This window comes from Hemiscyllium ocellatum, chromosome 11 (genome assembly GCF_020745735.1).
Source record: "Hemiscyllium ocellatum isolate sHemOce1 chromosome 11, sHemOce1.pat.X.cur, whole genome shotgun sequence".
Lineage (NCBI taxonomy): Eukaryota > Metazoa > Chordata > Chondrichthyes > Orectolobiformes > Hemiscylliidae > Hemiscyllium > Hemiscyllium ocellatum.
In genome coordinates, this window is record NC_083411.1 from 71,639,380 (window position 1) to 71,667,216 (window position 27,837).

At 41.3% G+C, this 27,837-nt stretch overlaps 1 protein-coding gene across 1 annotated transcript; it reads left to right on the top strand.

Moving 5' to 3' along the window:
• Window positions 1–27: 27 nt before the first annotated feature.
• Window positions 28–27,818, top strand: chmp1b (charged multivesicular body protein 1B). Its single transcript, XM_060832606.1, has 8 exons — window positions 28–136; window positions 3,182–3,279; window positions 5,726–5,872; window positions 9,872–9,940; window positions 13,374–13,481; window positions 14,895–14,938; window positions 22,467–22,539; window positions 27,010–27,818. Exons 1-8 carry the CDS (start codon window positions 118–120, stop codon window positions 27,052–27,054), a joined length of 603 nt encoding a protein of 200 aa, XP_060688589.1. The 5' UTR covers window positions 28–117; the 3' UTR covers window positions 27,055–27,818.
• Window positions 27,819–27,837: the final 19 nt, after the last annotated feature.

Consider the following 27,837-nt stretch of genomic DNA (forward strand, 5'->3'; position numbering starts at 1 on the left):
GCCAGTCGGGTTTCCCTCTGTGACGTCACGGCGCCGCAGCAGGAAGCGGAAGTGGTGTTGGTTGTTGATGGCCGGTCGCGCTGTTGATCAGCTGGAGACGTGCCCGGGGTCTTGAAGATGTCGTCCAGCCTTGAGAGTATCCTTAACCCCCCACCCCCTCACCCCCTCACCCCCATGGCCCGCGGGAGAGGGGAGGACAGTAACACGGCAGGCCTTGGCCTTCTTCCGGAGGCGATACCGGTTCAGGGAGCGAGTCTACCGGGGTAGGGGGAGCTAGCTGGGCCGGGCCGGGCTGGGCCGGGCCGGGCAGGAGGAGCTTGACAGTGGCCCCGGGTGGAGTTGGCCCCAGGTTCGGCCTGTCCTCACAGATTGTCACCCCCTGTACTGTACTGTACCTGGGGAGAGGTGCTCCCCTGGGTCTGGCAGGTACAATGAGTTGCTGATTTAGTCCAGAATCTTGATTTCTAATGAGTCTGCCTCCTTTTTTGGATACAAACCAAGTGTGACCTGTGGCTCTAGGTGAGAAGGTTTTGTTTTCTAATCACACCCAACTGTGGTTCAGACGAGTGCCAAGGGAATGGTATGTTTTCTTCTCAGATTTGTTTGGATACATTTGAGTATTTTCCTGTGTACGTACATGTTGACGTTCCATTCCTTCTGTCAACCCGTTTAAAGCTCTTCTTGGTATTGTTTTTGCAATGTTTTCGCTTCTTCCATACGTGAATTCATAGGAAAAATGTGATTGGTGCAAGTTGGTTATGATAGTAATGGAAATTCCTTCGAAATTAAATTGTATTTTCTGAGGAGTTATATTTGGATCCATGAATATACTAATATACTCTAGCTTTAAACTGCTAGCCATTGTTCTGTCTGTAGCATTTTTCACTTTTTTTTAATTGCTTTTTTTTTGTATACATTTTGTCTCTGTGACAGAAAGCCCAGCCTTGAGATGTGCAATTCAGCAAACTACTCGTTCGCACAAAACAAAACAAATGTCACATTTCATTCTTCCGCAAGCCAACAACTATGTGTGAACGCTCACCATTTGGTGAATATTTTTAAAGTTATATTAGTGCCTGAGCTGTTTCTGACCAAACTAATATGAATTCCATCACAACTTGCAAAGTATATGCTGAAATAATCTACAGTGTTTCTTGGTTGTCAAATATTATGCACCAGGCTTTCCCAGTTGAATTTGACTCTTGCTGAGATCGAGAGTTGAAGTTCAGTTTTTTTTCTGCTGTTGACAATTGTTAACTTCTATCTTCTTTTACATAGAACATAGAACATAGAAGGATACAGCGCAGTACAGGCCCTTCGGCCCTCGATGTTGCGCCGACCGAGTCCTACCTAACCTATACTAGCCCAATAACTTCCAAATGCCTATCCAATGCCCGCTTAAATGACCATAAAGAAGGAGAGTTCACCACTGATACGGGCAGGGCATTCCATGAACTCACAACCCGCTGTGTGAAGAATCTACCCCTAACAAATGCCTTTTCTGGCATTTCCCCAACTCTATGTATGTGTTGCTGCTTGTCACTGCTAGTGTGCCCTGGACACTGTGTCTCTGATGTTTTCATGACATCTCATTCTGACAAATAAAGTTGAAAATTAGACTATGATAAGATTTGCTGAACCCAAGCACTGAATATGTAAATCAGTTCAGGGTACTGTCATCATTAATTGTGCATAATTAAACATTTGGTTATTCTGCATCATAAATAAGTGATATTTGCAATTCCAGTTTGTCTAAATTCACTACTTTGACCTGCTATTCAGTTTAATTCTGCATGTGATTAAAATAAAAGCCATTTGGCAAATATGCATATAGAACCTTACTATTTTTTGTTCATGTGATAGGTATTGGCAAGGACAGCAATTATTGCCCACCCTTAATTTCCTTCAGATATCCAGTTTATATTTCAAATGACTCAAATCTATTTGAGTTCTGAGGCACATACTATTGCAAAAAAATTATGTATCATGTTTTGTAAATGCTTGACATTTGAGCAGCCCTTCAGGAAACTGGCTTGTTCACTAAGTTGCATGTTCACTATACCTTTGGAACTTGTCGGTTGTCAAATTGGATCAGAATTGTTGACCCTGCTGTAAGAATATTTTGTTTTAACACACAGTTTTCCTTGTGTTTGTGGCACTTAAATTGGACTTCTGTTGACCTGAAAACTTCTGGTGTGAATTAATAAAAATAGCTATCAGTGACTCAGAGAGATTGTAACAACAAGCTTGCTTTGGGAATCATGTGACTAATGAATTGCTCAAGCCTCTCCCTCATATTTTCTGATGTCATTGAAATACTTCAGGGAGGTTATTTCCTGGTACTCACATTCAGATATCCAGTCAACTCTTGTCTGACTCTTGCCATACTTTCGCTGCATAGCAATCACTGGTATCATTCCTGTGATGATTTTGCTCCTCATATCCACCTAAAAGGAAAAATAGGTTTATATACCTAATCAAACTGTTTTTCAAGTTTTAAGAAACATATGCGATTTAGTTGGTGTGTATTCACTACAGAGGAGCAATTATAACATATAACACCAAGCTGCAGAAGGAGATGTTATGGCAGATGCCCAAAGTCTTGGTCAGCCTGGTAGATTTTTGAGCAATCACTGAAAGAAGAAAAGCAAGTTGATTAGTAAGTCCTGAAGACACACAATGCTGGAAATCACACCAGGTCAGACAGCATCAGTGGATAACGAGCAAGCTAACATATTGAGTCTAGATGACTCTTCAGAGCTGATGGTGAAGAAATATTAGTTTGCTTGTCTTTCTACGGATGCTGTCTGACCTGATGTGACTTCCAGCATTTTTTTTTGTTTTCAGAACATGTTCCAGCATCCACTGTAATTTGCTCCTTATGTAGTAAGTCATTTAGTGCCTTTAAATTTGTTTATTGTGGATATTAAGGAAGCAATAAGAGCATTTACTTGTATTTTAATATCTATACTTGGGTTGAAATTAATTTATATTAAATTACACTGTTAATATTTTGATATTGGAATTTATTAGATAACCTTGTGTCACTTGGTCTATCCCAGCTACAATAAACGTTAAGTCAGGGCAAAGTTTTTTTCCACGTTACTACTCTAGGGCTATTGCACACTGTGTGAATAGCAGTGAACATGCTGGGCTGTGCATCCTTAACATTTCTTCCCAGAACACTTGTTCAACCTTAAGTTTGCTGCAAAGGAGCTTTCGAGAAGTGCCAAGAAATGTGATAAAGAAGAAAAAACCGAGAAAGCTAAAATCAAAAAGGTAATTTATGTCCTCTATTTTTTCATCACTGGTGGGTGAGGAAAGATGGTTGTTCCTGAGCCAGACATGTTTCTAGCTGGATAACTGTGTCACTGAAACACTAACCTTAGCTTGTACTTTGCCTTCTGGCACAATTCTCTCTTCGTACGATATGTTCTACTTCAGTTGCTCATTATCATCATCACCAGGGGTTGCATCTTCAGCAAATCAAAGTGTAAAATCCTGTGCATTACATCAGATGACCTCAACTTTGACTCTCGGGAATAAGTGAAATTGGGTGAAAGCAGCTCCCCGGTGTTAACCACATTAAAGGAATTGCTTAAAAGTTCTGTCAAGAGCTGTCTGCTATTGGTTTGCGGTTGGTGGATTTTTGTATCATCAGAATCCCACCGCTGCCACCTGTGCTGGTGCTCAGTCGCGCTGTTCCTTTGCATGGATGAGCTATGTTTCAGTTTAATGCACAGAAATGCCCTCTGTTTTAGGCATGTCTCAGTGGCTCAGTGGTTAAAACTGCTGCCATGCAGTGCCAGGGACCTGGATTCAACTCCAGCCTCTGGCAACGGTCTGTGAGGAGTTTGCATGTTCTCCCCGTGTCTGTGTGGGTTTCATCTGGGTTCTCTGGTTTCCTCCCACAATCCAAAGATGTTCAGGTTAGGTGAATTGGCCGTGCCAAATTGCCCATAGTGTTCAGGAATGTATGGGTTAGGTGCATTAGTCAGGGGAAATGTAGAAGAATGGGTCTGGATGGGTTACTGGAGGGTTGGTGTGGCCTTGTTGGGCCAAATGGTCTGTTTCCACATTGTAAGGATTCTATGATAAAGGAGAATCCTTGAATCACTTTTTTTAAAAATGCATTGTCAATTACTTGTCTTTCAAAGCCAGAGAGATGTATTGTTCTTTAATTGTATTGTGTCATGTCTGATCAAAGGGCCAAATTTGTTGCACAATAATAAGCTAATGTATCAAATACTTCAAACCAATATTTTACTCATTTTCTCAAACGAGCATGAGGAATAGAAGTTCGTTTGAAGTTCAATTAATAAAATTTTGTAGAAGTAGCATTCAGTCCACAGGCAGCATACTTGCCACAACACCAATTCACTTTATTTTTAAAACCATGTGGTGGTGTTGCTACAGCAGCTACAGTGACTTTTATGCTACTGTATAATGTTAACTGTTACCCAGTCTGGTCATTTGCCTAAACTAATGGTATGCTTATTCTTTCATTAGACTTTAAGAACGTGAGGCTGGTATTACTTCCAGATGGCAATTTAATGGGTTTGTTCAATCAGTGGACAATGTTGTAGATGTGTTTCTTAATTTCAGTTGTAGGGAGCAAGGGCTCACTTGCAGGATTGTTATATTTTTGTCAAGTAAAGGCTGAAAATGTATAAGCAGTAGAATTTTTGAGGCTGCAATTCCATATGATTCACTTGTCCAGGGTATGGAATTCTTCAGGGGCCAGCACTTGAGATGTTGACTGTACCGTGCTGTCATTTTCTTTTTTGTGGAGAGGAGACAAAGGCATCTATACAACTGCTAAGAGTTTAGTGGGAAAACTTTGGTTTGATCAGGGCATTAGGCTTTCAAAAGTTCCCATATAAGTTTTTGTAAAACTACATTGTGCAACTGTGCAAAAAGTAATGTAAACATGCATAACACCACTTATTGGCTGTTTACTTTACATTTTTATTTCTCACCTTTAATCTCACTAGGCAAGACCGTTTGTCATTGACTAACGAGTATTAGTGTCAAACTTTTCCTTCTTTAGGTAAATGGGAGAGGGTAGTGCCAGTTTACACTTGAAAGCAAATCCATCCCTAGCAAACCACAAACTTTGATACATTTCAAAGAGGAAAAAAAACAGATTTTGATAAGGGAGAGTAAAGTGTGCAACTGTAAATAGCACGAGTAAATCCTCGTAGCTTTAAGAGATTACTTGAGGAATAGTTGAGGAAAACCTATTGATTTGCTCCACTTTGTCACAACTGTCTGGCATTCTGAGATCTCTGGCTGGCATTTTTATAACATAAATTAATTTTAAATGAAGGTTGAGGAATAGGTTTGTCATCCAGTTCAAAAATGTAACGGAAAGTAAGAATTTTGTGTGGTGAAAGTTTGCAGCTGTAAGTTTTATTTTGTAGTCAGGATAGCATACCGATGTAAGATTTGCAACATACAATTTTTCACGACATTGAAAAAGAAGTTGATTGACATGGCATTTGGTGGAAGATGGTAAGTTTTTGAACAGAGAGGCCCATCAATGTAATTTTTACTGCACTAACAAACAACCATTTTGGAAGGATTGAAAGGAAAGGCATCAGATTTATTGTGAAATAAACACATCGATTATTCTTGCCCCAGTGTGACTTTCAGATACAAAGTGTAACTTATCCAAATTGAATTGTCTGTGTTTTCACATCATCTGATTTGTTTGTGTTTACAGGCAATTCAGAAAGGTAATATGGAAATAGCAAAAATACATGCGGAAAATGCAATCCGACAGAAGAACCAGTCCATTAACTTTTTGCGTATGAGTGCCAGAGTGGATGCTGTTGCAGCACGTGTGCAGAGTGCAGTTACGATGGGCAAGGTAATGGTTCTTCTTCTTCATATCAAATAGAAAAACATTTCCATGTATTAAAAAGCCATACTTAACTTGGCATGTTCACTTTATTTGTCAATATAAGGACTTAAGCCATAACACTTCTATTTATGATTTACTGAAAAGTAGCTTTTTTTAATAATGAATAACCCTATATGCTTTGCTACCTTGTAAATCTGTGTGCACTTTGAAACTGGAGCGATCCCTGTAACTCACTCCAATCAGGTTTCACAAATGTTAAAGTGCTCTAAGAAAAGTTACATCACATCCTCTGCAACACTGATGCACTGTCACCTTGCAACAAGTGCAACAGTTCAACTTGTGACATGTTTGACCACATCAGCTTCGTACAGCACCTCTGCACCATTCTTCATCTTAACGGGACTGCTCGTGCGTGCTACCACTCCTGCCTGTCGACTCGTGGCCAGAGCTTCTCCAGCAGGAGTTTCTCTTCCTTGCTCTGCATGCTACCTCTGACATCTTTTAGGAATCTATTGTGTACTATTTTTATTTTCTCATTTGTATATTGTCTTTTTATGACACATTGTTAGATTTCTTTACCAACTCCCTTTCTTGAATGAGGCACAGTTGTTACAAGTTCAATATCTGCAGGATAACTGTAGCTTTTGTATACTGTCCCCTATTGCGAACATTATGCCCTTGCTCCTAATCATCTCCCTTATCCGTGTGTCAGGCTGAAACAATTTTTATTTTTAAATGGTTTTTCTATTTGAATCAGTGCTGTATCCTTCCCATCACCAAGACTTGCTGCTTCTACCTTCATATGATGCCTGCCAGAGCTCTTCATTTGTGCCTATGTCACTTTCAGCTTGAACCATTGCAATTACTCTTGACTGGCCCATCATTCTTTGCCTATTGTGATCTTCCTTCAACTAGTTCAAAACTGTGTGTTGCTGGTACCTCTTTCCTGATCAAATCCCACTCGCTCATCATTTGGGTATTGCTTACCTAAATCGGCAACCGATTCTTCGGCGCCTCACATTTAACATTCTCATCCCTGTGATAATTCGCTTCACAGTCATTCACATCTCTATTTCAGTAAATACTTCTGACTCTGCAACATCTTCAAATTCTTTGTTCTTCTCACTCCGGCCCCTCGTCCAACTTTACTCATTTTGCTTCATGCCAACAATATTTTTGTACCCATTTCCAGCTTTTCTTGAATTCAATCCCTAAACATCTTTTGTCTGTGTACCCACTTCTCCTGTTTTTGTACCAATAACCCTCTGCTAACTCACTGCATTGACTTCTGGTTTGATAATGCATCGGTTTTAAAATGGTCATCCACGCCTTCAAATGACTCCATAGCTTCTAGTGATATAATAGTCATGTTTCCTCCTCCAGTCCCAAAATCTTACTGCTCCTTTTCTGACATCCCCAATTTATTTTCAACAATGCCAGCATGCATTTAGCCCAAAGTGGTGAATTCCCTCCTTAAGCCTCTCTGCATTGACATCTGTTTTCCCAATTTTGAGTTGAAGATATTCACCTTTCGGCCAAGTTTCTTGTCATCAATCTTCAAATCCTTCCATGGCTGGTTGATCTCACGATTTTTTTACTGCATCATTGGCAGTCCCTCACAGGTGAGGATGACTCTCTCCCACTCTGTGAGAGTCCGTAGGTGACTGTACAGACCAATATAGCTGCTGCTAGCTTGGTTTCACTTGGGGCAGAAAGTGGTTGTGGGAAGGAGTAGGAGGGGCATTGATGTGGCAGTACATTTCTGCCTGGTTTCTGCTATTTTCCGATGGCAAGTTTCAAGGTGCTCGGTACGTTCCAGGATACTACTACTCCATTTTGGATGGTCTTGTGCCAGTGATTCCCAGGTGTCTGTGGAAATGTCACACTTTACCATTGAGGCCTTGAGGGTTTCCCTGAAGCGCTTCCTCTGTCCACCTGGGGCTCACATGCCGTTTCAGGGCTGGGGGTCTTGTGTTGGTAATGAGGACGACGTTCCCAGCCCAGGGCAGTCAGCACCTTAATGCTGGGCCATTGGCCTGGTTGAAAATCTTGGTATTAGTGCATGTTTGGGATGTTTTACAATGTTCAAGGCACAATGTATCTAAAACTTGTTGCTTAAAACTCACTCTTTAAGCAAACCTTTAGTGTCCTTTCCTAATGACCCATTAAAAGTCCAGCATTACTTTTGTATTTTTCCTCTGAGGAACTAGAAGAGGTTAGTCTACATTAAACGAGTAAAAAATGAGGTCTGCAGATGCTGGAGATCACAGCTGCAAATGTGTTGCTGGTCAAAGCACAGCAGGTTAGGCAGCATCTCAGGAATAGAGAATTCGACGTTTCGAGCATAAGCCCTTCATCAGGAATAAGAGAGAGAGAGCCAAGCAGGCTGAGATAAAAGGTAGGGAGGAGGGACTAGGGGGAGGGGCGATGGAGGTGGGATAGGTGGAAGGAGGTCAAAGTGAGGGTGATAGGCCGGAGTGGGGTGGGGGCGGAGAGGTCAGGAAGAGGATTGCAGGTTAGGAGGGCGGTGCTGAGTTGAGGGAACCGACTGAGACAAGGTGGGGGGAGGGGGAATGAGGAAGCTGGAGAAATCTGAATTCATACCTTGTGGTTGGAGGGTTCCCAGGCGGAAGATGAGGCGCTCCTCCTCCAGCCGTCGTGTAGTTGTGTTCTGCCGGTGGAGGAGTCCAAGGACCTGCATGTCCTCGGTGGAGTGGGAGGGGGAGTTAAAGTGTTGAGCCACGGGGTGATTGGGTTGGTTGGTTCGGGCGGCCCAGAGGTGTTCTCTGAAGCGTTCCGCAAGTAAGCGGCCTGTCTCACCAATATAGAGGAGGCCACATCGGGTGCAGCGGATGCAATAGATGATGTGTGTGGAGGTACAGGTGAACTTGTGGCGGATATGGAAGGATCCCTTGGGGCCTTGGAGGGAAGTGAGTGTGGAGGTGTGGGCGCAAGTTTTACATTTCCTGCGGTTGTCATTAAACATTAGTCTACATTAAACATTAAAAATCTCACAATACCAGATTATAGTTCAACAGGTTTATTTGAAAGTACAAGCTTTCGGAGTGCTACTCCTTCGTCAGGTAACTTTCATGGAGCAGCGCAGCAAAAACTTAATTCTAATTAAACCTGTTGACTATAATGTGGTGTTGTGTGATTTTCAACTTTGTCTACCCCAGTCCGACATGGGCACCTCCACATCATGGCTACATTAAAGGTACAAGTTGTTTCTCTTTACCTTTTCCCAGCATGTGGTCGGAGCAATAGGTTATTTGCATTCTGTTTTTGTTGCAGGATTTATTCTAGAGTATGAACAAGAACCTGACCCTAACTATCTTGTCAGGAGACCAAACTATTTGAATTATGTTTTGCAATCATTCTTATCATAACTGAAGAAGTGTCAACCAGAAATCATACCACCATCATGTTGCATATAAACTGTGCAAGTCAAAAAGTCAACTGTCCTTGGGCTGCATGTCAAATGACTGCCAAAATCACTTATGATTTTGCTCATGGGACATGAGCAAAATCGAAGCCAACAACTCCACCCTACCATTAATGTTATCAGCATCTACGTATTCCTACAATCTCCTAAACTACAAAACACTAAGAGCCGCGAATGCTGTGAATCAGAAGCAAAAGCAGAAATTGTTGGAAAAGCTTATCAGATCTGGCAACATCTCTAAAGAGAAATCAGAGTTAACATTTTGAGTCCAGTGATGCTTCCTTAGAAGTTCTGCTTTTGTTCTTATACTGCAAGTTTGACATCAGGAATGTTGGTGCTTCGTATTGTATCATCTCGAATAACAAGAAGCTATTATGTCAGGCTAACAATGCCACTTGCAAATTAAGTGTCTTTACCTTGTAATTATGACAAATTAATCCCTGATATTGTGTTTGTTCATTATAAATAATCTATTGAGTAGCAGTTTGTTGTACAGATTGATTGATTATGACTGAGTTATTTTCTGTATTTATTGAAATTATTACATTTTTTTGTTTCAGGTAACCAAATCCATGGCAGGCGTTGTCAAATCCATGGACATCACCTTGAAAAGCATGAACCTAGAAAAGGTATCACTTAATTTAGATGGCATTAGTTCAATATGTAACATCTCCTTTCCCATCATTATGGCTGTATGTCTCAGTGAAGGCTAGCGTTCTTTAGTAATTTAGTGTGGATTTGTAATGGTTTCTGCGTTTTTTGTGTATGTATCATTTTTGTGCAGTGTAATTTTACAGAAGTTCATTAATATGAGACTGTGTAGAACAATGTCCCCTTTCATTTGATCAGCTCCTGAAATTTGGGGCTTATTGGATCCCAGAATTTGACTTTTTATTGTGACTGTTTGTCATTCGATTCTGACCCATTCCATCGAAAGAAAATCTGTGTTGCATCAGCCATGATGATTGTTCACAAAGCCCACAATATACTCCTACAAGAAAGAGAATACTTAAGAGATGGTTTTGATCTAATTTGCCTGAAAATAGCAGCAATATAATTCATTGCCACGTGCAAATTTGATTGAGATCAGGAATGAAGTTCCGAGCACTTGCCAGCTAATAATAAAGCTGTCAAAGAAGCAAAACTTTACTGACTTTGACTTCTCAGTCTATTGTGACTGAACCTTTAAAATGTTTCATTGCTTTTCTGATCGGTTCACTTTATACCTCTCAAGTGAATGGCATTCATACAATAGAATTTTTAAAATTGTGATGGAGAAAGCATTAGAGAATTTTAATATTCAGAAATTCTGACCAGGGAACACAATTTAAAATATTATCCATCTTTGTTTCTTAAAGACAATGTGGTTACTATATCTGTTAAACAAACAAGCAGATTTTTGTGTACAACAGGGATGAGAAGCAAATTTCTTTTGTGATATAAAGTTGCATATGGAAGTGAATACTTCAAAAAGAACAAATGCGACCATCTTATGAACCTACAGAGCAGAATGTTCCTTGACATTCAGTAGCATTACCATCACCGAATCCCCCAAATATTAACGTTTTGGTGTGTGACTGACAACGATTTGGTCTAGACAAGCCATGTTAATGTTGCAACAACAGCATGTCAGAAACTAGGATCTCGTGCAAAACTGCAAATTACGAGCAGATGCAAGTCCCTTGGCTCCTCAAATTGAGTCTGTTCCTTTATTCAGTAAGGTTATGGCCGATCTGATTAATCATGTTTCCACTTATCCTTAACAACCTTTCTCCCTCACCACCATCCAAGGCTTCAAAGGAGCCTTCCACATTCATCATAGTTTTACTTGCACATCCACCAATGTCATTCATTGTATCTGTTGCTCACGATGCGGTTTCCTCTACGTTGGGGAATCTGGACACCTCCTCGCAGAGCGCTTCAGGGAACACCTTCGGGACACCCGCACGAATCAACCCCGTGGCCCAGCATTTCAACTCCCCCTCCCACTCTGCCGAGGACATGCAGGTCCTGGACCACCTTCACCACCACTCCCTCACCACCCGACGCCAGGAGGAAGAATGCCTCATCTTCCACCTCGGAACACTTCAACCCCAGGACATCAATGCGGACTTCACCAGTTTCCTCATTTCCCCTCCCCCCACTTCACTCCAGTTCCAAACTTCCAGCTCAGCACCATCCTCATGACCTGTCCTACCGGCCAATCTCCCTTCCCACCTATCCACTCCACCTTTCCCTCTGACCTATCACCTCCATCCCCACCCCTATTCACCCCTATTGTACTCTTTGCTACCTTCTCCCCAGTGGCCCCCCCCAATTTATCTCTCCATTCTGCAGGCACCCTGCCTCTATTTCTGACGAAGGGCTTTTGCACAAAACATTGATTTGCCTGCTCCTCGGATACTGCCTGGCCTGCTGTGCTTTTCCAGCAGCACTCTGATCTAAATTCTGGTTTCCAACATCTGCAGTCCTCACTTTTGCCAGGTTTCATATTCTGTCAAATGTTCTGACTTGCCACTATCTTTTGCACAATTATATGCTTTGTGTGGTACTATCTTTAAGTTTTACTTAGGTAGCTGCTAAAGATGGTTCATAGAGTCATACAGCACAGATATTACGTTTTGACCCATCGAATCTGTACCAATTTATCTACACTCCCACTTTCCAATACTTGGTGCATAACCTTGAATGCTATGATGTTTCAAATTGTTATCCACATATGTTTTAAGGGTTGTAAGGTTTCCTGTCTCTCTCACCATCCTAAACGATCTATTCTAGATTCCCACCATCCTGTGTAGAAAACACTTCAAATTCCTTTTAAACTTCCTCCCTTCGTCTTAAAATTGTGCCCCCTCACTATTGACCCATCAACTAAGGAGAACAGCTGCTCCCTGTGTGCCCTGTCTATGCCTTTCATATACAACTCTATAAGGATCCCCTCAGCCAATCTCTGCTCTAAAGAAAATGTCTCATGCCTAGCTAGCATGCCTCATAGCTAAAATGCTCCAACCCAGGCAACATCCTAGTGAATCTCCTCTGCACACACTCTAATGTAATCACATCCTTCCTTTTAGTTTGGTGACCAGAACTGCACACAGTACTAGAATAGAGGATATAAAGTATATCCCAGAAATAGCTGCAAATCAGGGAAATGGAAAGTAGGGAGGCTCTCAAGAAAATCGCAATCACCAGAGAAATGGTCCTCCTCCCCGTGGAACTTCTCTTTCTTGTTGGAACGTAGTGAATGTGTTATCTTTGGCAAGTAGCTCACTTTCGACTCCCCCATACTGGTTCACCACCTATGAGTCTCAAATCAGGAGTGTGATTGGATACTCCCTGGATGTGTTCAGTTCCAACAAAACTCAGCCTCCTTATCATCAAGAAGAAAATCCATTTGATTGGTTCCCCATCCATCACCTTCAGCATTCACTCCCTTCACCACAGAAACATCATGGAAAGCATTGTGTACCATCTACAGGACACACTGCAGCAATTCACCATTGTTCCTTTGACAGCGCCTTCCATTCTTGTGACTTCTGCCATCTAGAAGAAAACTGGCACACCCCCTCCAAGCCACACATCATCCTCATTTGGAACTATATCAAACATTCTTTCATTGTCACTGGGTCAAACACCTGGAACTACAAAGAATGTGTGTATTCTTTATTTCTAATCTATTATAGTAGTCCTGGAATGCAGTTCAGCACTAAGGCCAATTTCAGAAGAGAGATTAAGAATGGGCATAAAGTTCTGGCCTTGCAATTGAACCCCTGTTTCCCCCCATCCCACCTTCATATCCCCTGTATAAATTAAAGAAAAACAAATGCCAGGCCCATAAGATATAATTTTGTGCTGTAGCAGTGAATAGGTACACTCTGTTGAAGACAGGAACTGCAATAATTGAAAATAAAATGAGAATTTATAAGATGTACATCAGTAAATAGATGTGCCAGATCTTTTCCGCAATAATTTATAAAATCGCCCTCCTCAGTGCCTTTAATTTGTGCTAATGAAGGTCTGGACAGGTGTAGAGCAATGTTCCACGCTTTCTCTTTCATGCAGATTTCTGCTCTAATGGATAAATTTGAGCATCAATTTGAGACGTTAGATGTACAAACCCAGCAAATGGAGGACACAATGAGCAGCACAACGACACTAACCACACCACAGGTAAGAGGCAGTTATCATTGGCATTTGCTGATAAGTTGACCAAGTAATGTTCTATGTTACAAATAATGCATGTCCTCCTTTGGGGATCTTTGGGCTATTTAAAAAAAACAAGGTTCTCATTGCTATTCCAAAAATATGGAGAAAGCTTAGCTTTGTAGCCTATATTTATCTTGTAGTTTTGATTATTCTAGATTACAAAGAGACCAAAAGCTTCTAATCACAAACTATGTGTAAGGTATGACTTATGAGAAACTTGACTCCGAGTTTGGAAATTTATTCTGTAACTACTTTGTGGAAGTGGTAATTTGGCTACATTCATGTAATCACTTAGAGAGTAATGGCCGCATTGGCGCCTTGGTGTAGTACATGTTCTTCCAATACACTCGTGGCAATGCTGATTTACACCTGATGCTAACATAGAATCGGCAAAATGGCAGCAATCTTGCCATGATCGCTTTCACAAATATGGGGTATCTGCCGTTTGTGATTTCAAATAGAAGGGTCTTACCTTAGACTTATTAGAGTATTCAAAACAAGTGAATGTATGCCCCATCTGTTCTAAAATGTACATGTGCAGGTAAATACCAATAATTCATGCTCTTAGACTCATATGGTTTACTGATGCACTGGACAGTAAATATGACAATATTGTAAGGATATAAGCATCTCCAAAATGGTTTAAAAATATAGACTGTCATTGTTGAGAATGTTTAGCACAGTACTGCGCATAGAACAAAGGAGAAATCAATTAAACACGCAATGTTTGATAGAATGCAAGGTGTAAATGACAGGAGGAAGAGAGGCAAGACGGAATGTTATTGGACAAAGAGTAGATATGTCTCAGTAAAAACAGCAGTAGCCTCGTTACTATAGCGGTCTAAATGTCGTCATCGAATTTTGTAAAAAAATTTTCTTTCTATTTAATTAAGTTCAATAATCCTGCAAGAACATCTGTGGATGAGTTTGTCGCTATAAGTATGCACACCACTTTTGTTTTCTTGGTCTGTTTTTAAAGGTCTGAGAATACATCATTTGTGTCAGCTTGTCGCACTCTGATGTATTTGCTCGCTCAGAACATTGGGAACCCAGACTTGATTCTGGCAGCTTACCATCTCAGTGTAGGCTGATACTTCAATCAGACAGCAAACGGAGTTACTGACCTCTCGTTAAGGTGGATGTAAAAAAAATCCATCAGCATAGTCAAAGCAAAAATCTGAGCAGTTTCACATATATCCTGCTTGTTGTTTATCAGATCAAAGTGTAAACTGGTTGCTTCGTTTGAAGAAACCTCACGAGTAATTTTTTCCAACAGTAATTAATGTAAGCCCTTGGGGACATACTTTGCACCATATAAATGCACATTCCTTTTTTAAGCGGCATATATTAAAGTTTATATTTTTTTTCTTCTTCCAGAATGAAGTAGATTCACTGCTACATGAAATGGCTGATGAAGCTGGGTTAGTATGGACGCATGTTTTCCTCAAGGGTTTTGATGTTGAGCTCTTTCTTTAGTACTGCCTTCTTGTTAAATGTCTAACTTACATTTTAACTGATTTATTTCTCAAGCTCCTCTGTCTGCTTTAATACATGTACTCAGGTTGACAAGCAGGAGACTGGAAGAACACAGCAAGCCAGGCAGCATCAGGAGGTGGAGAAGTCAATGTTTTGGGTGTAACCCTTCATCAGGAATATTAATAGTCCTGAAAAAGGGTTACACTTGAAATGTTGACTTTTTCACCTGATGCTGCCTGGCTTGCTGTGCTCTTCCAGTCTCCTTATCTACCACGAATTCTGGCCCCTGTAGTTTTTTTTTGTCTCTAACCAAGTTCGTGCATGCACCACCCTCTGAGTGGTCCCCTTCAGAGCCTTGTGCACTGAATCTCGGCTGAGATTTCTGTCACTCTGAGGGAAGCACGTGATTAAAGGCAACATCATTCAGATGAGGCCTCACATTGCAGTCCTTTCAACCTTTTCTATTGTGTGTAGAGCAGAGAAGTTTTGTTAATGTTTGAGAATCCAATAATCCCTACTATGCAGAGACAGGCCATTTGGCCTATTGAATCCATGCCTACCCTCTGAAGAACATCCCACCTAGACCCACCACACTGCCTCCATCCCATCCCTGCAATTCCCATGGCAAATGCACCTAACCTGCACGTCATTGGGAGGAAACCAGAGAATCCAGTGGAACCCCACACAGACACAGGGAGAGTGTCTGTGTGGAATTTGCTCAATTGCCTGAGGGTGAAATCCAGTTCTCTGGTGCTAGATTAGATTAGATTAGATTAGATTTAGATTAGATTAGACTTACAGTGTGGAAACAGGCCCTTCGGCCCAACAAGTCCACACCGACCCGCCGAAGCGCAACCCACCCATACCCCTACATTTACCCCTTACCTAACACTACGGGCAATTTAGCATGGCCAATTCACCTGACCCGCACATCTTTGGACTGTGGGAGGAAACCAGAGCACCCGGAGGAAACCCACGCAGACACGGGGAGAACGTGCAAACTCCACACAGTCTGTCGCCTGAGTCGGGAATTGAACCCGGGTCTCAGGCGCTGTGAGGCAGCAGTGCTAACCACTGTGCCACCGTGCCTCCATGCTGCCCTGACTTGGGCAACATTTATCCCTGAATGAATATCACGAAAGACAGACGAACTGCTTATTTCACATATTGCTCTCTCTGGTTCTTGAATAGGTATAAAGTGTTAAGAAACATCCAGAAATAATTCAAATTTATTTGAGTTTTTGAAATGTTTTCTGTGGTTAATATTCAGTGCAAGATCATCAGGATAAATTTGATTTCTTCCACTTGTACATGGGTGATTTTATTGTAACAAATGTTGGCACAATTTAATTAGAACATTTAAAATAGCTCTTACTGAATGGCTGGGTTCTTCGAGCCTGGTCTGAAGAGCCTATTGTATCTAACACTGTTTTGATAATTATTGCAACTTCAAGTGCAAGTACTTGCATATGTTTATGGTGTCATTTGAAGAATGAATTATGTATATCATTTCAACAAACTGTGCGGCTGGAATTATAAACCTGAGTTTAAAAAATATAAGTTAGTGAAGATGGTTAACGTTTGACTTACTATCACCCAATGGGAATAGTCTTTGTATTTTTAATTTACTGTACATTCCCCTGACTCTTCAACCCATGTGGAATTCCAGTGATTTGTGATCCAGTTTTACATTGATTTCCGTTTCATTACACAGTTACTGTTGAAGGTTAGGATGGAGGATGGGAAGGATTTCTGGCTGTAAGAGCTGCTCCTTTTTGAGGTTTTTTTTAGGTGTTGGAGATGATTTCCTCAAATTCCAGGAGCAGTAATTACTGTTTCATATGTAGTTGCATTGTTTTGGAACTTTGGAAAAAAAAGTCAAAACAACAGCAGTTTAAAAGGGAGAAGAGCAGACAAAGGAAGCACATGGTGAGGACAGTGCAGGAGAGAGAGAGAGAGAGCGAGAGAACCTGCACAGTTACCGCCTTTGCTATTTGAATTCGTGTATCACTGGACATCGGAGTGCGCCTGGGAAAATTAACAAACAGTGAAATTCACAACTAATTTTGGAGGAACTGTTGGGCGAAGTTCACAGCACAGAATCAGATAAGTTAATTGTTGTTTTAAGTCTGTCCAATAGAAAGGCTGCATTAGTGAGTACAGTGGATTCTTTCTTGATTATATGTTTTTGGAGATAAGTCTCTTGATTAAACTTAAAATATAAGCCATAGCTATTAATTTAACCTGGGGCAATGTTTGTTGAGGAATAACGTGTGTTATTTTCTGGGTCTGTAGATTGTGAAGAAGCAAAAATGGCCTTTGCAGTGATATGTACTTCTTGTCAGATGTGGGAATTTAAGGAGAGTTTAAGGGTTACTGCGAATTATATCTGCCATAAATGCTGTTTGGATGCGAATCTTATCAGATCGAGTGGATCAGTTGGAGAGACAGATAGAAGTGATGAGGAATTTGCAACAGCAACAGTATGTGATGGATGGCAGTTATAGGAAGGGGGGGAAGGTCTCAGATACAGTCACATGGATGGGTTAACTCCAGGAAGGGTAAGAGAGGTTGGCACCTAGGGCAGGAGTCTTTTGTGGCTATAGCCATTTCAAACAGGTATGTGTTTTGGAAAATGTAGGGGGTGATGGATTCTCTGGGGAATGTAGCACGAAAAGCAAAGTTTCTGGTATTGAGACTGGCTCTAATGCAGTGAGGGGTACATCGGGTTCCAAGAGATCAATTGTGTTAGGGGCCAGCAGGAGGTCATTGTCCACATTGGAACCAACGATATAGGAAGGGAAAAGGTTGAGACTCTGAAGGGAGATTACAGAGAGTCAGTCATAAATTTAAAAAGAGGTCCTCAAGGGTAGTAGTATCTGGATTACTCCCAGTGCTACGAGCTAGTGAGGGCATGAATAGGAGGATAGAGCAGATGAATGCATGACTGAGGAGCTGGTGTATGGGAGAAGGATTCACGTTTTTGGATCATTGGAATCTCTTTTGGGGTAGATGTGATCTGTACAGGAAGGACAGATTGCACCTATATTGGAAGGGGACTAATATACTGGCAGGGAGATTTGCTAGAACTGCTTGGGAGGATTTGAACTAAGATGTGAGGGTGGGACCCAGGGAGATAGTGAGGATGGTGATCAATCTGAGATGGGTACAGCTGAGAACAGAAGTGAGTCAAACAGTCAGAGCAGGCAGGGACAAGGTAGGACTAATAAATTAAACTGCATTTATTTCAATGCAAGGGGCCTAACAGGGAAGGCAGATGAACTCAGGGCATGGTTAGTAACATGGGACTGGGATATCATAACAATTATGGAAACATGTCTCCGGGATGGGCAGGACTGGCAGCTTAATGATACAAATGCTACAGGAAGGATAGAGAGGGAGGCAAGAAAGGGGGGGAGTGGCATTTTTGATAAGGGAGAGCAGTACAGCTATGCTGAGGGAGGATATTCCCGGAAATACATCCAGGGAAGTTATTTAGGTGGAACTGAGAAATAAGAAAGGGATGATCACCTTATGGGATTGTATTATAGACCCCCTAATAGTCAGAGGGAAATTGAGAAACAAACTTGTAAGGAGATCTCAGCTATCTGTGAGAATAATAGGGTGGTTATGGTAGGGGATTTTAACTTTCCAAACATCGACTGGGGCCGCCATAGTGTTAAAGGTTTAGATGGAGAGGAATTTCTCATGTGCGTACAAGACAATTTTCTGATTCAGTATGTGGATGTACCTACTAGAGAAGGTGCATAACCTGACCTACTCTTGGGAAATAAGGCAGGGCAGGTGACTGAGGTGTCAGTGGGGGAGCACTTTGGGGCCAGCAACCATAATTCTATTAGATTTAAAATAGTGATGGAAAAGGATAGACCAGATCTAAAAGTTGAAGTTTTAAATTGGAGAAAGGCTAATTAGGCAAGAACTTTCGAAAGCTGATTGGAGGTAGATGTTCGCAGGTAAAGGGATGGCTGGAAAATGGGAAGCCTTCAGAAATGAGATAACGAGACTCCAGAGAAAGTATATTCCCGTCAGGTTGAAAGCGAAGGCTGGTAGGTATAGGGAACGCTGGATGACTAAAGAAATTGAGGGTTTGGTTAAGAAAAAGAAGGAAGCATATGCCAGGTATAGACAGGATAAGATCGAGTGACTCCTTAGAAGAGAGTAAAGAAAGTAGGAGTATACTTAAGAGGGAAATCAGGAGGGCCAAAAGGGGACATGAGATAGCTTTGGCAAATAGAATTAAGGAGAATCCAAAGGGTTTTTACAAATATAGTAAGGACAAAAGGGTAACTAGGGAGAGAATAGGGCCCCTCAAAGATCAGCAAGGTGGCCTTTGTGTGGAGCCGCAGAAAATGGGGGAGATACTAAATTAATATTTTGCATCAGTATTTACTGATGCAAAAGGATATGGAAGGTGTAGACTGTAGGGAAATAGATGGGGACATCTTGCTAAATGTCCATATTACAGAGGAGGAAGTGCTGGATGCCTTGAAATATATAAAAGGGGATAAATCCCCAGGACCTGATCAGGTGTACCCGAGAACTCTGGGAAGCTAGAGAAGTGATTGCTGGGCCTCTGGCTAAGATACTTGTATCACCAATAGTCACAGGTGAGGTGCCGAAAGACTGGAGGTTGGCAAACGAGGTGCCACTGTTTAAGAAGGGCGGTAAAGACAATCCAGGGAACTATAGACCAGTGGGCAAGTTGTTGGAGGGAATCCTGAGGGACAGGATGTACATGTATTTGGAAAGGCAAGGACTGATTAGGGATAGTCAGCATGACTTTGTGTGTGGGAAATCATGTCTCACAAACTTGATTGAGTTATTTGAAGAAATAACAACGAAGATTGATGAGGGCAGAGTAGTAGATGTGATCTATATGGACTTCAGTAAGGCGTTCGACAAGGTTCCCCATGGGAGACTGATTAGCAAGGTTAGATCTCATGGAATACAGGGAGAACTTGCCATTTGGGTACAGAACTGGCTCAAAGGTAGAAGACTGAGGGTGGCGGTGGAGACCTGTGACCAGTGGAGTGCCACAAGGATCGTTGCTGAGCTGTCTACGTTTTGTTCATTTACATACATGATTTGGATGCGAGCATAAGAGGTACAGTTAGTAAGTTTGCAGATGACACCAAAATTGAAGGTATAGTGGACAGCGAAGAGGGTTACCTCAGATTAGACCAGGGTCTGGACCAGATGGGCCAATGGGCTGAGAAGTGGCAGATGGAGTTTAATTCAGATAAATGCGAGGTGCTGCATTTTGGGAAAGCACATCTTAGCAGGACTTATACACTTAATGGTAAGGCCCTAGGGAGTGTTGCTGAACAAAGAGACCTTGGAGTGCAGGTTCATAGCTCCTTAAAAGTGGAGTCGCAAGTAGATAGGATAGTGAAGAAGGCATTTGGCATGCTTTCCTTTATTAGTCAGAGTATTGAGTACAGGAGTTGTGAGGTCATGTTGCGGCTGTACAGGACATTGGTTAGGCCACTGTTGGAATATTGCGTGCAATTCTGGTCTCCTTATCGGAAAGATGTTGTGAAACTTGAAAGGGCTCAGAAAAGATTTACTAGGATGTTGCCAGGGTTGGAAGATCTGAGCTACAGGGAGAGGCTGAACAGACTGGGGCTGTTTTCCCTGGAGCGTCGGAGGCTGAGGGGTGATCTTGTAGAGGTTTACAAAATTGAGGGTCATGGATACGATAAATAAGCAAAGTCTTTTCCCTGGGGTTCGGGAGTCCAGAACTAGAGGGCATAGGTTTAGGGTGAGAGGGGAAAGATATAAAAGAGACCTAAGGGGCAACTTTTTCACGCAGAGGGTGGTACATGTATGGATGAGCTGCCAGAGAATGTGGTGGAGGCTGGTACAATTGCAACATTTAAGAGGCATTTGAATGGGTATATGAACAGGAAGGGTTTGGAGGGATATGGGCGGGTGCTGGCAAGTGGGACTAGATTGGGTTGGGATATCTGGTTGGCATGGACGGGTTGGACCGAAGGGTCTGTTTCCATGCTGTACATCTCTAGACCCTGTGACTGTAAGTATGATACCTGAACTGAGTAGCATTTTCAGTGTCACCGATCTATTTCAGACAGCTTTTCTGATGGAATATTGTAACCAGATCAGTATAATATGGCAATTTCTGATTTATTTATGATTAATTCACTGGATAATCTGACAGGGCAGTGATATGAATCACTGCTAGCTGGATAAATATGCAGTAATAAACTGTAGAAATACTTGCTCTCTGTCCAGCCACAAATAGTGGCAGTTTTAGTGAAATTTTGGCATAATGGGAGACTTATTGTCACTGTCTCATTAAGTAGGCTTAAAGTCACTAATTGAAATTTATTAAACCGATTTCATTGCAGCATTCAGAAAAAAAAATGAAAATTATAATGTGCTGCCTTTTTAGTTTCTTTTTACAAGTTACATTTAGACATACAGATTAGGAGCAAACATAGGCATTCAACCCACTAGAGCCTATTTGGCTATTCAGTAAAGTTAAAGCTGATATTATCTAAAAACCACATTCCTACCATCTCCGATAACCTTCCATTTGTTCAATAAGAACCTAACTACCTCTGCTGTAAAAATATTCAATGACTCTCTGCTTCCACCAGCTTGTCAGGGATTCTACATTTATGTCAGATCTATTTCAAATTGTAAATTTTGTCAAACTACTGTTAAATTACTTTTCAGGGCCAGAGTACAATGCACTTCATTTAATTGCAAACAAATAATAGTTTGGAAGTCGTATTGTTATCTTGCAAAAAGATTTGCTTCCTGGGTTTGTTCATTTTATTCTCTTTAATCTAACAACAGAACTACTAAGACAGTTTTGTCCTTTTGGTTATACAATTCATGATTCTCAATGAACAAAACAGCTGGTTATAAAATGGCTGAGACCTTTGATTCGAGCATTAGCTGATTATATTCAGCAAGTGGCATAGCTACCATGTCAGTAATCTAGCACTGAAGTAAAATGTTGTAGATTGACCTAGCTTTCAGAGAGTGCCATCTCCTGTATTGGTCACCTCATGACAAGTCCTGCAACTGCTGTAGAGTGTAAAAGCAGGCAATGCATTTCACTTGAGTGCATGCATGTGATGTGTGAAGCACACCAAAGCTTTGAATGAAATTTTGTGCTTTTGTCTTGTCGGGCACAGTTTTCAAATTTATAGAATTGTCTGTATTTAGGAGCTCCATGCATTCTTGTTTCCTTTAATATTGCAATGTTCCTTTCATCTTGGTAAGAAAGGTGTCAGGAGAAATTTCAATTATGAACCCACATCTGATATTTCGACTGAGGTGTTGGATGTTTCCAATGTGGTTTTACAGTTCCAAAGTAAAGCTGGAATACCCTTTGAAGTAAATTTCCAATGGTACAGCCACTTCTGCAATGAAGATGCTGATCAAAGTCTAATGCATGGTTCTTTTTTCTTTGTTTTATAGTCTTGATTTGAACATGCAGCTTCCTGAAGGTCAAATGGGATCGGTTGGTGCCAGTGTGGCATCAGCAGAACAGGTAAAATCCTAAACAATCTTTAAAGATTTGCTATTTCAGAAAAAAGAAATCACAGTATCAAAAAGATTTTTGTGTATTTTACCACTACAGCACCACAGAAAGTCTGCTTATGTCACTGGATTAGTAATCCCACCATAGGCCCATGTTCCAGGGACACGAATTTCAATCTCACTGTGGCAGGGGGTGAAGTTTAGTTTCTATTTTAAAATCTGGAATTTAAAACCAGCCTATTAGTGACAATATAACCATTGTCGATTGTAAAACAAAAAAAAAATCCTATCTGGTGTTTTAATGTCTGGGTGGTGAAATCTGCCATCCTTGCCTGGTCTAAACTACATGGGACGCCCAACCCACAGCAATGTCGTCGCTGGCCTCTGGGCAAGTACCGATGGGCATCAAACACTAACCTCCCAGCAATGGCCATATCCAATGAACAAATAAAAAATAAGTCATACTTTATATGGACTTATTTCTAAATGGGAAGGAAATTCAGAAATCTGAAGTGCAAAGGGACTTTGGAATCCTAGTCCATGTTTCTGTTAAGGTAAACTTGCAGGTTGCATTGGTAGTTAGGAAGGCAAATACAATGTTGTCATTCATCTTGAGCGGACTAGACTATAAGAGCAGGGATGTACCTCTGAGGCTTTGTAGGGCTCTGGTCAGACCACATTTAGAATGTAGTGAGCAATTTTGAGCCTCATACCTCAGCAAAGATGGATTGGCCATGGAGCAGGTCCAGAGGAAGTTCATGAGAATGGTCCCAGGAATGAAGGGCTTAACATATGAGGAACATTTGTACACTCCGGGATTATACTCCATGGAGTTTAGAAGGATGAGGGGGGATCTGATTGAAACTTTCAGAAGACTGGACAGAGTGGACGTTGGGAAGATGTTTCCGTTGGCAGGAGATGTGAGGACTCGAGGGCACAGCTTTCAAGTAAAGGGAAGACCTTAAAATGGAGATAAGGAGAAACTACTTTTGCCAGATACTGGTGAATCTGTGGAATTTATTGCCACCGAAGGCTGTGGGGGCCAGGTCATTGAGTATATTTAAATCAGAGATGGGTTCTTGGTTGCCATGAGGATCAAAGGTTATGGGGAGAAAGCGGGAAAATGGGGTTGAGAAACCTGTCAGCCATGATTGAATGGCAGAGCAGACTCGATGGGTTGAATGGCCTAATTTCTACTCGTATGTCTTATGGTCTTAGAACTGAGGAGTTCAAAACTTTCTCCAGTTTGGTTTGATTAGTGATTAGATTACTTAGTGTGGAAATAGGCCCTTTGGCCCAACAAGTCCACACCGACCCTCCGAAGAGCAGCCCACCCAGACCCATTCCCCTACATTTACCCCTTCACCTAACACTACGGGCAATTTAGTATGGCCAATTCACCTAACCTGCACGTTTTTGGACTGTGGGAGGAAACCGGAGCGCCCGGAGGAAACCCACGCAGACACAGGGAGAACGTGCAAGCTCCACACAGACAGATGTCTGATGCAGGAATTGAACCCGGATCTCTGGTGCTGCGAGGCAGCAGTGCTAGCCACCGTCCGCCCACCGATAATTTTTTTTCGGACAGTTGCCTGTCATTTTTAGCTCGCTCACTTCATTGCCTCAGATTGATAACTTCTCATGTGATGCAATGAATTGCCAGTTGACTTTCTGTCCCTGGAGCTTAGGTTTAACCCAGCTACGAGTGTAAGATTAAAACTTTTTGGGTATGTTATCAATGTGATTCATGTAAAACAGGATGAGGTATCCTCCATTTATTTCTTGAAATAATAAAAGCCTGCAGCTTCTTATAATCTGACAAAAATCAGCTGGCTCTCAAAGACCACAAAAGTAGTTTATAGAGGAAGTGGAAGGAAGATGTACTGGTGTAAGAAATTTGTGGTTCAACGTATTTTAGATGCAGCTCAGATGGAAATGAAATCGTCAGATAGTTTCTGATCACCTGGCCTAGTACAGAGGCCACTGTCAGTGTTACACTCGCTTCAGTTTTGTTTCATAGGTTGGTGAAGGTTCAACAGATTTCTGAGTAGTGTTGGGGACTGTGGAGTAAAAAGGATTGCAGAATATAAAGAGTATTGGTGAAAGGTGGTTTTTCATTCTGGTGAAAGGTGGTTTTTCATTCTGGTGGAAGGTTTACAGTGGAATTCCCCCAGAGGTTAGAGTTAGGACCCCTGCTTTTCCCAATATTAATGACCTAATCTTAATATTATCAAACTGAAACCTAGGCGTTCAAGTACGCTGTTCCTTAAGTTGCATCACAGGTAAAGTGGTAAAGCAGGCATTTGGCACACTTGCCTTCACTGCTCAGCCCATTGAGTGTAGGATGTCATGCTGCTGTTGTACCGGACATTGGTTAGGCCACATTTGGAGAACTGTATACAGTTCTGGTCGTCCCGCTATAAGAAGGATATTATTAAATTTAAGAGGGAGCAGAAAACATTTACCAGGATGTTACCAGGACTGGAGTTTTGAGCTATTGGAAGAGGCAGGATTGGCTGGGACAATTTTCACTGAAGCATAGTGGGTAGAGGGATGAACTTATAGAGGTTTATAAAATCATGAGGACTATAGATAAGGTGACTAGCAAAGGTCTTTTCCCTAGTGTAGGGGAGTTCAAAACTAGAGGACATAATTTTAAAATAAGAGAAGGAATATTTAAAAGGGACCCGAGGGGCAACCTTTACATGCAGAGAATGACTTGTATGTGGAATGAACTGCCAGAGGAAGTGGTAGATGCAGGTCCAATTACAACATTCAAAAGACATTTGGACAAGTACATAAACAGGTAAAGTTTAGAGGGATAATGGTCCAAATGCAGCTAGTTTAGTTTGGGAAGTCTGGTCGGCGTGGACTAGTTGGACTGAAGAGTCTATTTTCCTTGTATGACACAAACTCTGACTCTAACATTTACACGACCCAACTTCAAAGTTTGCACACAATACGAAACTTGGGAATATTGTGAACTGTGAGGACTTCAAAATAAGATTGACGGTGGAATGGGTGGGCAATTAGCTGATTAAATTTACTGTGGAGAAATGGGATCTGATTCATTCTTGCTAGGAAGAATATGGATAGATAAGAAAGGATACAATTCCAAAGCAGCTCCAGAAGGATACGAATTGGAGGCATATATGCGTAAGTTGTTAAGGAGAGGTTGAGATTGCAATTTCATAAAAGATATGACATTAAGAGGAGCATAAAGTACAAAAATAAGGAAGTGGTGTTAAACCTATATAAAACACTTGCTCGGTGTCAGATGATAGTACTGTGTCCAGTTCTGGCCACGAGATTTTCAGAGCAAATTATAGAGGATGCAGAATACATTCACAAGAAATGGTTTCAGGTTGAAGAACTTCACTTCATAGATGGTGAAATCGGGATAAAAGAGAAGGTTGGGAGGAGATTTGATAGAGGTACTTAAGTTAATCACTGACAGAGCAGATAGAGGAAAAAACTGTTCCCATTGACAGGAGGATGGAAGTCAACCACTGAGTGCTTTGGATCAGCAAAGGGTCAATTACAGACAGTTCCCATCTGTGCAGAGACATCACAGCTACACAGCAGTGTGTGGGTAGGATTGTCTTGAGGGTGTTTACATCCCAGTGTCCTTAACTGTTGCTCTTGTGGTTGAGTGTCAGCTGGTATTACAGTAACAAACAATGTTGCTCATGCTTGATACAAACAGAACGTGCTGGAAATGTCTAGAAAGAGTGTTACTGTTTCAGGTCAAGAAGCTTGTTTCAGGACTAAAGTGCTAATGAGCAGTATTTTAAAACGGAACTACTAACTTCAGCCACTAGATGGTATGGTAGAGTAGGAAAGGCCAAAATATTGTTCCTTTCAGTGTAATGGAAATTAATTGCATTGAGAGAGCGATGGTGATTGAGTTGGGCAGTGCAGAGTGTACTGGATAAATGTAGTGTAAGATTACAGCACAAAATTATTTTACTGTAATGAAGAAATTGTCGTGATGCTCACCAAAATTCAGATTTCTATTTTCTGTTCAAATAAATATAATAGAAATAGTTGCCACTGGCTGACACTATATAGTACACCTCTAGTTGCCCTGAGACTACCTGCAGCAGTCCATACCCTTACAGGTTGTGACACAAGTGAATGACCACTTCAGAGAACAGCTGAGAAGCAGCCACATTGCCCAGTCTGATCTGTGTGGGACTCCAACCAAAGACAGGTTCCCTTCCCGGCTGGATGTTTATGATAATCGGGTAGCTTCCTTGATGTTTAATTTGGGGAAAAAGAAGTCATTCAACTTGTTAAACAGCCCTAGGTGGCATTTGAACTTACATTCTCTGAATGACTAGTCCATGCCTCTGTTTATTGAGGCACAAGCATAACCGCACCACTGTGCTGTTCAAAGGTTTGAAAGTTTAAATGTGTTATAGCTATGAAAAAAAACTAATGAATTGCTGAATTAATTCAATTCTGTTCCTTTATGCAGGATGACCTTTCCCAAAGGCTTTCGCGACTCCGAGATCAGGTGTAAAGGTGAAGAAACCCATTGTCTGCCTTACTCTAGGAATAATTTCCTTTTTTATCATCTATTGTAATGTTGAAAGTATATTTAGATTTTCTTTATATAGTACAGTTGCTGGTACACTGTCACCAACAGTGATAGTGTTCAGAGTAAACTAACAAGGTGGTTAATACATTATTCCTCCATAGTTTCCTCCACCATCTATTGTACAGCACATTTCCCAATGTAAACAGGGAATCCAACCTTGCTCTTTTGGGGGAAAAAGAATTCCGATTTACTTTTCTATCTGGAAGAACCTATCCACATTCTGTAATTGAAGCAGTTTTTCTCTCTTAAAATTTATTATAATTTTGCTATTTAAAAATGTATCTTCAGAAAACATCATGAGCAAAACAAGAAGTATGTGTTGAAAGATGATTGAAATATTTTTTGTAGCATGGTGTGTTTAATCTTAATTTCACCACACTGAAAATGTCTTGCTTTTAACCCCTGGACAGCTGTTCCCATAGTTGCTAGAATGGACCTTTTGAAATTGTAAAATTCAATCTATTTAAGGAGTCTGAACTCAACTGTTCATTTTTGTAAGATGTAACCTGAATTGGGGCGGGGGGAGGGTATAAATGAGCACTATTGTATTAAAGCTCCAGATGATCAAATTCTAATTGCAGAACTCGTGTGTCTGCTTGGGATGTTCAAGTCTTTTCGTTTTTTTTTAATGTTGGGTTTCTTCCGTTGTACTCTGACCCCACAATTAAAGGTTCGTTGAGCCAAAATGTGTGCATTACTGTGAAT